At 39.2% G+C, this 12,728-nt stretch overlaps 1 protein-coding gene across 7 annotated transcripts in view; it reads left to right on the top strand.

Annotated features, from left to right (window-relative positions):
• Nucleotides 1-2,306: 2,306 nt before the first annotated feature.
• The window catches only part of DMXL1 (Dmx like 1), an 84,728-nt gene continuing 74,306 nt past the window's right edge, over nt 2,307-12,728 (top strand). For 6 of the 7 annotated variants that reach the window (XR_011723285.1, XM_071731018.1, XM_071731017.1 and 3 more), the window contains exons 1-2: nt 2,307-2,523; nt 11,237-11,362. Coding sequence is in view for 6 of the 7 variants with exons in the window: in XM_071731018.1 (XP_071587119.1) it covers nt 2,437-2,523; nt 11,237-11,362 (213 nt within the window). In the remaining variant the exon portion in view is untranslated. The remainder of the gene's footprint in view (nt 2,524-11,236; nt 11,363-12,728) is intronic. The other variant, XM_071731019.1, reaches the window with a different exon arrangement.

The raw sequence follows: 12,728 nt of genomic DNA, 5'->3' as shown, positions 1-12,728 counted from the left end.
AGACAGGATTGAAAGTAATGTCGTTTTTGCTGTGAAGTAAGACAAACATATTAATCTGAATAGTCAAAAAGAGCAAATCTAGTTCATACAGAAATTAGAAATTTCGTATTTTCTTACCATGTCACCATGCTAGGGTGTGTCACTTGCAAACATATCACATTGTGTGGTAATTAGATATAGATGAAAAAGCAGTTATTGGTTAAACTCTTCCTTTCATTCTTTTACTTGGTGTCCTGAGTTACCTCTTCTTCCTCAGACCAGGCTCTGGGTCTACTGCCTACTGTTACTCTGCTACCTCATCACACATCAAATCCTGCATGCTTTATACCTGTGTAATGAGTCAGGCTTAAACAACCAATGTGGTTCTGCAGGATCTCTGCCCTTTTCTGTCCAGTGTATTCCAGAGCAGTCCTGAAGTATCAGCTGGCTGAAACCAAAGCTGGAGCAGTTCACAGGCTGATCCCAGGAACAGATTGCCATTCTGAAAATCATAAGTAAGGTTGTCTTACTGTTTTCAGTTATAATACACTTTCTTGCTTAGAAACCAAGGAACATAATTTTTATTAATTAAAAAATTTACCAAAGAATGTTGCCTCTATGAGATTCTGGAGCTGGCAGAAGGATAAGATTGCTTACCAATGCTCAGCACTTCTGTCAAGGGTAAGATCATTATTCACTGATAGGATAATTCGGTAAGCTTTTTGATCCTTTGCAAAACAGTGGTGATCAGGGTGACTGCAGTTTATCACCAGCATGAGGAAACCATGGCTCTTTGAAGGAATATCTATACACAAACAAGGCCAAATCTAATGTATTTTTCTCACATCATAAGGTTTTAGAAAATAGGATAAATCTTTGTTTTATTTGCACGAATCATTGCAGCAACTAGTGTTGTGGTGAGATGCTTTTCAGTCTGCTTTGCAAAGGATGCAAGGCTTATGTTTACAAAAATAATCTGACACCACACCTAAAAAGTTATGGGGTTGACCTTTCATTATACAAGGATGGGAAAAGGAACACAAGAAGAAAAGGTACTACCCACGCAGAAAGGTAAATACCTATCTGCAATAGGTATTTACAATATCTTGTAAATACTGTGGGTTGTGATACACAAAATGTGGACTACACATAAAAAAATATTTTCATTCTTGTAACAGCTGGTAGTCACACAGAGTCTCTAATATTTGAAACTGGAATAATGCAACTGTAAGAATGAAAATCCATGTGGGAGTTGTAATTTACAAAGGAAAACATGAGTTTTTATGAGAAATTGAATGGAATTCTAAAAATTAGTTGCAGTGGGAAGAAATATTAATAACAAGTGCTTTCGTTGTTGCAGAGAAAGAATGTCCATACTTCCTCACAGTTTGAGACACTTCAGTCTTTCAGTCCATTTAGACATGAAGAGCAACATAAATTGTGAGGTTCCCTGGTAGGACAGATTTGAAGATCTGTGGATCAGTGTTGATCCTGTTGCTTCCTCCTGATCAGGAGGTTGCTGGTTGTATTTCCTATTGCATTTGGGCCAAACTTGACCGTATTTCATCTTGTTGGGACTAAACTGGAGTCTGCTAATCCTGCTCTTAAATTATATGTAAAGCAATATCCATCGTAGCTGGCTCCCATGTTTTTTTTCCTCGTGTTATGTGCAAGTAGAAAACCCAATTGCCTGCAGCCCATCTGATGTCTCAGGAAAATGCCTTCTTTCTTTATTTCTTAAGTCTAAGGGAATCGCGTCTCCCACTCCCAGAGGCTTCTTCCTGCAAGGGCTTGTGGAAAGCCTGCAGCCGAGTCCCTCTTTTTGTGAAATTCTGTAGGCTACAGGGGGATGCTACCGAGTCCTCCAAAGGTTACCGATTCCTGTGACCCCTTTGGAGATGCAGAAGGGGGAAGAGCAGGGTTGTCATGTTTCGTGTCCCCCTCCCTCAGCCCACTCCCTGGGCCACCCACATTGCTTCCCTGGCCACCGGGCCGAGGCAGCACTTTCCAAAGCTCTTCCAATAATCAAGTTAAACTCATCACTGGAACACACCCTCACCCTCGCTCCGTCAGGCGCCCACCCGGACCCTCACCAAGCCCCCGGCCCCGTGCCCGCACATGCGCAGAGCCCCGCATACGCGCAGCCGGGACTCGGCCCCCCTGCCCCCCCGCCCTCACCGCCTCCCGCGTCTGCCCGTGCGCACGCGTGGTGCCGCGGGGGGCGGGGCGGTGCCTCACACTGAGGCCTCCGGGCGCGCTCTCGCGAGAGTTGTGGCGGCGGCAGGGACGGGGCCGGCGGCCAGGCGGGTGTAAAGCGCCCCGCGGCTCCGCGCCCCGCCTGCCCGCCCGGCGCGGCTCTGCCCCGCCCCCCGGGATGTGCCACTGCCTCCTCCGGCACCCGCGGGACGAGGGGCGGCCGAGCGGCAGGAGCTGGGCGGCCGGCGGCGCCCTCTCGTCATGAACCTGCACCAGGTGCTGACTGGGGCCGTGAACCCCGGGGACAACTGCTTCTCCGTGGGGAGCCTCCACGACCAGCCCTTCACGGTGAGCCCTCTGCCGGGGCCTGGGCTCCTCCGCCCGGCCCGCGCCCCTCTGCCCCCTGCTCCCCATCGCTTCAGCCGGCCGTGTCAGGCGCGGCGGCGTCAGGAGGACCCTGGAGCGGGACGGCCCGACCCCGCTGAGGTCGATGCCTGGTGGCGGCGGGGAGGGGTTCCGCGAAGGATCTGCGGCACACCTGCCCGGGGTGGCAGGGAGGTGGGCGGGGGAGGCGTGCGAAACTTTCCCGGAGCGGCGGCGGCTTCTGAGCCCGGAGGTGCGGTCAGCGCCGGGGGTGGGCGGGAGGAGCGGCCTGCCCAGGCGGGCAGGGGTGGAAGGGGCGCGGGGCGAGCCCGGGAGCCGCGGCACCCCCATGCCGCTGTTTGGGGGTTTGGTAACGCAGGAACATGGTGGCTTTGATAAAAGATTACATAAACGTCAGCCGATACGTGCGACCTGCTGTGGAAAGGAATTTCAGGATTCGCAGACAAGTAAATGAAAATTCGTAGTGGTCATAGTTGAAGACGATCTTGAAATACCGTGTCTTAGATTTGAAAAGCTTTTTTGAGCTCCCTGTAGAGGAGGGAAAAAAAAAAAAAAGAAACCACCAACAACCCACAGCAGTATTTAGTAAAGGCTAGAGCCTTTTATTGGTATTTGTTTTCCTCCCTTTCACTTCTGTTTTGTAAACAGACCTTTCTTGAGTTTTTATTCACACTCTCCCTCCCAAATACACCGTTACTGCCTTCCCTCTTGGGCTGAAGAGGAGTGAAGTAAGACTGCAAAGTTTCTTAGTGCACCACGTTTGGGTATTTTTAACCTTGCCTTTTTTGACTCTCCCTCATTACAGCATAGTGTAGTTTTGACTTTGATAAGGCAATAATGGTTGGAAAAGCAAGAATTAAGAAACTTTTTTTTTTTTTCCTCTCCCGACTGCTGCACACAGTTACGTTTGTCTGACTACTTGTAGCTTCCCTCTGCGGCAGCAGTGCAGTGCCAGTGCTGGAGAGATGGGCTTCGGGGTGAAACACCCCAGAGATGCTTTCCCAGAGTTAGGCTGGCTCTGCAGAGGATGCTTCTGCACAGCCTTGTCTAGTGGTGTGCTTGTTTGCCAAAATATGAATCCTGTAAATAAATGCACATTGGAAGACTTCTTAAACTGCAGCAACTGGCACCTGAAATTTCAATTTTCTGATTCTACATATCCAGAAATATTAAAGATACTCCAGTGGTGAGAAACTGTTTGGTAAGAGACAAGGAGATTTGCTTTACAGAGTAATGCTGGTAAGCTTTCAAAGCACTGCCTCATGTTTCCCCTTTTTGTTTTTTATGAGGGAAATGTTTGGAGTTATCAGTGTTACAGAGGTTACAGAAGCACTCTCTTGCCTCTTGCGGCCTAACTTATCAAAAGTGTGAGAACTCCCCAGTGGATAACAAGTGTAAGAATCTTTCTCTAGGGAGAAAGGGAATCATAGGAAGTCCAATTTTCAGTAATTGTTTCTATGGTCTCTTTTTACAAACTCTTGATATATAGTAACAGTGTATCCTATAGTTTCTCTTGCCCGTTTCCTCGGGTTATTACGGGATTTCTTGAGTTTAAAACTACTCACAGAAGAAAATTACTATTTCAAGGTTTTTTCTTTGCTATTATCATTTTGGTTTTTTTGGTTATTTGCTTTGTTGTTTTATTATTAATTTATTTGTATTGGTTTTGTTACTCATAGTGCTATGTTAAGTCCACAAGATTGCTCAGAAGGACTAAGAATAGAAATGTACTAAAGGTAATCTCTACATTTTTTGAAATAAAGAAGGAAAGGCCTTAACCTATAGAAGATACAACAATAATAACAGACAGCTGCTTTCCCATATCTGAAGTCATTGTATAAACATTAGTAAGTGTAAATATTGTTGAATGATGTTTTAGAAATGGAAAAAAAAAACATGTCTCAACAAATTTCTGTGCTGCCAGTTTTTGTGGCAGTTGATATTTGCAGTCAAATAGCAGTTGATATTTGAGGGTTATTTACTGTACAGGTGGAGTGAGTTGCCTTTGACTGACAAGAGAACTTGGTCTCTAATACCTTGTTTGATTTTTTTTTTTTTCTTTCCCCCTGCATACAGTATGGCCCAGAATATAATCTGATATGCTGTAGTAAATATTTAAGGTGAAAAGCTTTAAAAATATTACCACTTTAAGCTAAAAATGTGATTCTTCTCATAAATTGTGAAACTTGTAAAAACTGCCACAGAATTGTATGCATCTTTTTGAACATGTGCAGTCCTGTTTTAAGATGGTATTTGAGATACTTGTCTTAATGGTGTAGGTTTGTTGTTCTGTCCTTTTTTTAGGATGTGAAGTATCAAGTGGAGCATGAGCTTCCTTAGCGAGAACACTGATAAAGAGTTTTTGGCATGTCTTTTATTTATATATAGAAAAAGGATCATAAGCATAAAGATATCATAAGAAACCTGCCTGTTATCTGCTGAGAGCGGGTGGTAATAGCATATGGTATGCTAAAAGAATGAGAACTCAGCCCTCATAAGTCAGAATTTAACTAGTTACTCTCTGTGCGCTTCCCTGAAACCGATTTCTTCTATTTTATATGTATTTGTCTACAATGGAATACATCCTTTCCTTTCATTTTTTGGCAGACCTGAACTGTCTGTGTAAATAAATCATTTTCATAGTGTTGATCACATGTGATATTGCTGTTTTAGGTATTACTCAAGTTGTGTTTAAGTTATTGGCTAAACAGTGCTGGTACAATTTTTGTGATTGGTTGTGCATTTTTGCTTTTACGGTTCTGCTCCTATAATTTTTTTTTCTTTTTGTTTATTTTCTCCCAGCAGTAGTACCATTGCTAACATGAGTCCCAGGACTGGGAATGGAAGACCTGAAAGAGCAATTTTTATAGGGTTAAAAATGTAGTAAAGAAAGATAAATGGCATGATTTATTTCAGTCTAACCAGAATATTTCATGGAGATATTTTCTCCATCTGGATTGATTTTTTTTAACTGAATTAATCTTTTAAAAAAATCCTAAATTAATCTTAATAATGAAAATGGGACAAAACCTATACACTTCAATGAAAACTGCAGTATGAGTTAGATTTGATTCTAATTGCATGGCCAATCAGTTTGCTGTCTAAAGATGTGTATTAGTTAAAGTACTTTTGATAGATTAGGAAGTTGTTTTTATTTTCCAAGGATGATGAAAAAGTATTTCTTAAATTGAGTTGATCTTCCCAAGGAAATAATTAGTTTTTAAAAATAAGATACTTAAATACAGTACTTTGGATACTGGGAGTGGGGAGCTAAAAAGACTGGGGCAAATTTATAGCTTCATGTGTGTAAATTGTTTGTTTTTTTTTTTTTAAGGGGTAATTCAGCAAGGTACCATATCATTCAAGGTTCCTGAGTTTTTTGATTTTTACCATTATGTACAAAGAAGAATACAGAAGTTACTTCAGTATCATCCACATAATAGATTTATTTGCCTATAAGTTTTGGCTTTAATTTTTATAAGAATAAACTTTGTTGTAAATTTTTTATTGAAAGAGGAGCCAAGTGGAGTTTTAGGGAAATACAAGAAGTGAGACACAAGGAAATCCACCTGTGTTTATTTGTGTTGCATTAGTAACATTAGTACATTAGCAAATTAGTATTTAGGCCTTGCAGACTAAGAATGTGCATTGTTTATGGGCTCAGTCCAGCAGAAGAGACAAGTATCTGATGTAATTAATAAAGATTAGTTTTCCTGGTTTTTTGGTAAGAAATTCTTTTTCCTAGTCTATAATGCTTTTCCTTGGAATAGCTTTTATTTTTATTTTTTTTTTTATAAAAAAAAAGCCAACAACAAAGCCCTGGGAATTTAATCTTCCTTAGGGCATTGTGGTTGTAAAGCTCACATATACCTATGGTAAACTTCCACTTTCAAACATACAATAGAACTATCATTTAGCTGTTACAGGATTTTGATAAAATCTTTTTAATTGGTCAGTTTGATTTTAAGTTGTGGTGTCATGACCTTTGGGTCCTGCTTCAGGTCATTTGCCAGGGACAGAAGGACTCTTGAGAGCCATCAGTGATAAGAATCAGCTTGTTGTGGCTTGAGAATTACCTCCAGTACAATAATTGAACCTGGTGCAGAGCACAAGAAGTAAAAGAAGTAAAAGATAATGTGAGTTGTACTGGGTAAGCTTCCAGTATAGTTATATCAGGGAGAGAACATTTCCAAAGAACTTATTGTGAGCTGTTAATTGCAGTCCCTTGGTCTGCCTCAGCTGGGTGGTTCTGTATGACCTTGGGCCCAGGATGGAGTTCTGCATTACTATCCTAGTCTGTATATTCACCCTGTATGTGTTTGTATGTGTTTATATATATTATATAATTTATATGTTTGTATACTTTATAAATGCACGTATGTGCACACATAGAGCTGCATTCACCTGTGGATAATAGCTGGCAACTATGGTAGGTGTGCTGGTGCCCTTCATGTAAGAGATGTAGGTTAAATAAAGTCTGTGCACATTGTACAAGATAGTGTGTCAGTGCTTATGTAGCAGTAGCAAAAACTTACTGTGTGTCAGTACATAGAATAATATATAAAGAGGGTCGTGTACAAGGGAAATAATTGCTTTAGAGGTGCTGTGCTCTGTAAGAGGTCAAGACTCCTGCTCACTTGCTTTTCTTTTAAGAGCAGTAATTTTACAGTACTGTTCTTTGTTCATAAGACATATATATATCAGGCTTTCATTTTAGAAATAAATTAGAAATGTTCATATAATTGTCTATAGTGTATTCTGTTAAAGTGGACATGCTTCTAAAGCATGGTTATTGTCAAAATATCTATTAATCTTCAAGTAAATAGTGTTTTAGGAATTAGAGCTGACCTTTGATCTAAAGGATGGATAGAAACTGTGTGAAACCCCAGTATTGCATGCAAAATCATACTTTCACAGACTTGAAATGTCTTTCACTTCCTAATTTCAGGGTTGTTTTGATATGTCAACAGCTAGAGAAATCCATGTTCATGCAGCTCAAACTAGTTCTATCTTGTTTATTTGTTTAACAGAAGAACAAAGCATTGTTTACTAAACATTCCAAGAACATAATATCAACATTATCTGGTTGTCTCCTTGTGCAAAGACAGCTTTCTTGTAAATATTCTAGGACATTGTTAAGGTAAAAGTTTTTTATGCCTTGCCAAAAAAATCTGATTAGAGGCTCTGTCTGCTTTTAAAAGGCATGTTGGGTGTTCAATTATTTAAAAGTAGTATGTATTTACTAATTAGTTCCTAGCTGAATTGTATGGCAGCGTTTTGTGTACTTCCCTCCCCTTACCAAGGGCCAGGTCATGTAGGCAGGAGTAGCGATACAAGAAATGCTTATACTCAAATGGCTTCTTCTCTTACATGTAATAGAATTACTTTTTTTTTTTTTTTTTTTTTTTTTTTTTTTTTTTTTTTTTCTTCCACAGTTTCCATACCTTATAACAATGGGATCTGAGTAGCTTCTGTCCAAGTAAAAAATAAGTGACATGCTAACTCTTGTGTAGAGGTTTTGTCATAAAAAGTAGATAAAGTTGACTTGGGCAGAATTAATTTTTATTTAATCTGAGAAATTTGGGGTATAGAAAGTAACCCTTGTTCCTGAGTACTGACCTTCATTATTCTGCACTAAAATGTCATACATTTTTCTGATGTGAAAAAATGGTAAGTGTAAAATTATTTCAGTGGTTAGCTTTGAGCTCTTGTCTTAGAAAACCATCTTTACAGGGTACTGCTGCTTAGAAACCTCATTCAAAACTGGAATCTGGGTTTCAGAAGTGTGCATGAGAATGTAACTTCTCTGAACAGAGACTGTGAATGGACCAATTACAGTGGGGCCAGCAAAGAAACAAAAGAAGGACACTTTAGGGGGAGGGGAACACTCAAGCTTCTCTCCCAGTGTCTGGTCTTTGTTAGATGTAATGGGATTGTGATAACAGGCAACAGTATAAAAAGGGAGCCCGTTGCAGTTTTATTTGCCACACAGCTTCTGTTCAGACACTTTCATTGAAATGGGAGATATATAATTTCCTTCCCTTCTGCATTGCTTGCCATTTATCTTTGAAATTGTGGTTCTCCTGCAGGCAGTCATTGACATAATGTCAAAAATAACCTTCAATTCATGATCCTTCTGCTTGACTGTAGTTATATTTGGAATCGCTTTGAAAATATTATGAGTTTTTTTCTGTTGTGGGTTTTTTTTTTTTCTTTTCTAAGTCTTTGAGGGCAGGTCAGCTCTACAGGCTTAAGAGCTACTCAGCAGTACTGCAGTTTATTTGGAATTGAGAAGCCAATGTGACCAAGTATGATTAAAATCCATCTGAACAGACTGATGCCAAAAGTTATTCTTTTTTTCCCCAAATGTCAGGGGGTTTTAGATAATATGGAGAATTACCAGAGCGTAAGAATGGAATGACCATGTTTTTCTCTCAAGAATAAGGTTTTAAAAGGGTAGTGCTCTCACACCCACCCCAGTCTTGATTCTTACGAGTGCATTTATATTGCTACAACTGAGAACCATTAGGATAAGAAGATAATCCCCAAGTTTTCTTCAGAATGTTCATCCCTGATTTGAAAATCCTTTTTTTAAAACTCAAATCATGTGAAATTGGGAAATAAATTAGTAATAAGCCTAAATTAATAGCCATGTGTAAACATAGCAAAAGGGAGGAGGATCTCTAGCTCTTGGATGAGAGTTTATATTCATAAAGGGGACATTTTCAGGAAGCTGCAAGTGTAGAATGTTCGCACACCTGAGCTACTGCTGTCCATCACGGCCCAGCTTAACAGGAGATAGCCTGAGTTTTGATACTACTTTAAATTTTTGTTCATAAAACATTGAATTCTTAAAGACTCCAGTGTGTAGTGTTTGATAGTTACTTCAGATTATAGAATCATAGAATAATTTGGGTGGGAAGGGACCTACCTAAAATGGTAGATGACCCAAAGGACCAACTACAATATAAAGCCAGTTTATCCAATGAAAAATGCCAAGGGTACTAATTTTCTTTTGTATGTTAAACCTTTAAGAGTTTTTGATATCATTAAAGTGGTTGGTGTATGAAATTCATAATATCTGCCAATGGTGTGTTATCATATTTGCTAAGTGGAATTTCCACCATGATGGAAATACTATAATGTTGTGATGCCATATGATCTCAGGCTTGGCTATGAAGGTAGAAATGGAGAGAAACAAATGGGAAAAATCTAGAAAGTCTCTAAAGGGTGATGAGGCCTAGAGGAACATACAGAAGAGCAGGTGGTCTTCATACAGTTTTTGTATGAAGAGTTTTTAAAAGGCTATCAGCCTTTTAAAGACATTTTTAGTAAATCCATGTTACCTCTTTAAAGTGAAGGACTTTGGGACACTTTATTTTTCTTAAAATTGCATCCATACATAACACTATATTCAATAAAATGGCTTTGGGGAAATTTTTAGATATGATACCTCTGAATAACATTTCCCTGGTGGACTATGGACTAAATCAGTGAGTCACCAGGTGAGATAGTTTTTAGCTAAGGAAAAAAATGTTATGTGAGGAACATGTCCAAAGTTCTTGTTATTGCACTATCAAATAATCACTTGAACATTTGGACAATAAGTAGTACTCAATCTCTTGTTTTGGAATGAATTTTAAGTTGGACTGTGGTTGAATATCTCAATTTTTAATAAGGGTTGCTCTTTTAACAGAAGGAGTTGCACTGCCAGAACTTCTTCCTGAAGCTGGGGATGGGGCAGAATAGGAAGGGGCTCTAAATCTGACCAATAATAAAATAAACATATGGCTGTATTTAATCTGCAGAAGCATTATAAACAACATTTTCAATTACCAAATTATTTTAAGGATGACTCACAGTCTGCAGGTTGGAAAGTAACATCTAAATATTTTCTGAGAATGGTGCAAAGACTCTTCTAGGTAAGATTAATCTGTGAAGTATCATGGAATCCTTTACAGACAAAATAGTCTTTGATCCGAAATATCAATTTTATTTTTATTTAATTTTATTTATTTTTAATGTATGTACTGGTATGATAGTCTATGCCAGGCTTGGTAAAGATACTGTTTCACAGGAAATGCCTGAAAATATGATAATCGGATTTCAAATTTGTAAATTGAGCATCAATTTTTCTGCTTTTTTTTCCAAGTCAAAAGTGGTTTTACTTTATTGTGAGGCTGTTCTGCTCCCGCATATCCTGGCCCACTAAAATGGCATTTTTGGCCCTTCTATAATTCTCTCACTCTCTAACAGAATACTGTTGTTTGTGCTCTTTATTTTGGTGTTAGTTTCCTAGCTCTAACTTTCAAATGGATGTGCATTTCTTTTTCTAGGACTTTGATCCTTGAATACACATATTGAACTTTGTTCTTCATGCTTTTTTCTTTTCTTTTTAATGTTTTTCCAACTTCATCCTTTTTGCCTACTTTTGAGCTGCTGTTCGCTTGTTACACAGGTGTTGGAATGCAGTTCTCGGAATGGAGGAAGAGTAATTTGCCACTTCTGTTGCTTGATTTAATTTGTATACATCTATTTGATCTCTGCAAATACCACTGTACTTCTGTCTATGGTGTTGTACATGAATAGGATATGTGGACTATACTGTTTCATACCTTATCATTATGCTGCAGGGGGCTAAAGCTTTGCTAGTTCAAATTTCTTTCTCTTTTTTTAGGCGTATGCATCTGGATGTGACATCGTGGTATTGGGCACTGACTTTGAAAGATTACAGATAATCCCTGGAGCAAAACATGGAAACATTCAAGTGGGATGTGTGGACTGTTCAATGCAACAGGGGAAGGTATGTAGAGCAGTGTTTTTAATAATGTTCCAGCAATGTCATACATCTTCTGAACAGTGTGGCTGTTAACAGTTAAATTCACAGCTGAATAGTAAAATGGCTGATTGCTTCATGTCTTTGTGGTAAGCAGCACAGTGAATGTGAAATGGTAATCATAGATATGAGATGGCAGATGATAAGTAGGATTGCACAGGAAGAAACAGACATGCACAGGGCTGCATAGAGGAGCTAGTAAGAAGAGGTAATTAATTCAGTATGGCTTCACACTACTGGGTGTGTCATCAACATGCTTTGACATGTTAGTGGCTGGCAGCAGATGAGTGGTCCCACAAAAATTGCTTTCAGAAAATCCAGAAAAATTGTATGTCTTTCAATCAATTTATAAACACTGGAAATTGCTCTTCGGTAAGATTTTTATAATCTCATCTTTTCTTTTTCTTAAGTGGGTAAACTGGATCAGAAATGTTGCGTTTTAGGCACTGTTAGGTTTCAGGTTCTTTTTACAGAAGTCTGTCCTCAACTGTTTTATTACAGTGAAAAATAGCCAGATAACTCTATGTAGTCATGGGGATGTCACTCTGTGATCAGGCTGTTAGCCAAGTCAGTATCAACAGGTTACATGTTGGCTTATGTTAGGAGGGTTTTTTTACTTTGTTGCTTTCTTGAAGCCTGTTGTAGTGAGGAGGTGAGGTAAGCCTTCTGCGCATCACTACAAGCCTTGTGAGTTGATTAGAGCTTTGGTTAGACTCTGATTTCCGTCTTGAGACAAGACTTCAGTGTGGAAATGATTTCATGTTTACATGTGAAGTCAAGGATGATGATCCCCAGCCACTCTCCATTCCTGCTTTTTGATGTTTGAGTGATGAACTCTTATAACAGTAGTGAAGAAACATAAATGTTCTCCTCAGTGTTTCTGGTGCCTTGTAGGCATACATCCTGTGTGTATTGACTGTTGTTAATTGCAAAGGCTTTTGAGTTAACTGGCCATAAATTAACAAATAGTGAAATACACATGCAGATCCCATACCACAGTTAATCTTATAAAATTTTTCTTCAAATTTATGAGGTTATCTTAACTACATGATAGCATTTTAAATGACAAACTGTCCTTGAATTATAAATTAACACATGTGAATCTGTCAAGCTATCAAGCTTGCTAAATTTTGGAGATTTCTTGATTCTTAAATAGTGGTCATTTTGATTCTGGAAGTTATTGTTTGCTGTTTGCAATTAGAGTACATGCATTTGCAGAGTGCTGAATACTAAGCAGTGAATGCCTAAGAATCTACTTATTGACAAGGCTGATCAATACATTTCCAGTTCACTGTTGTAAGGATGGAATTTATTCTTAGAGCTTCTTCATCAG

Source organism: Heliangelus exortis, chromosome Z (assembly GCF_036169615.1).
Source record: "Heliangelus exortis chromosome Z, bHelExo1.hap1, whole genome shotgun sequence".
In the NCBI taxonomy this organism is placed as follows: Eukaryota; Metazoa; Chordata; class Aves; order Apodiformes; family Trochilidae; genus Heliangelus; species Heliangelus exortis.
The sequence above is the reverse complement of the archived record's forward strand: the minus strand, read 5'-3'. Positions and strand labels throughout refer to the sequence as shown.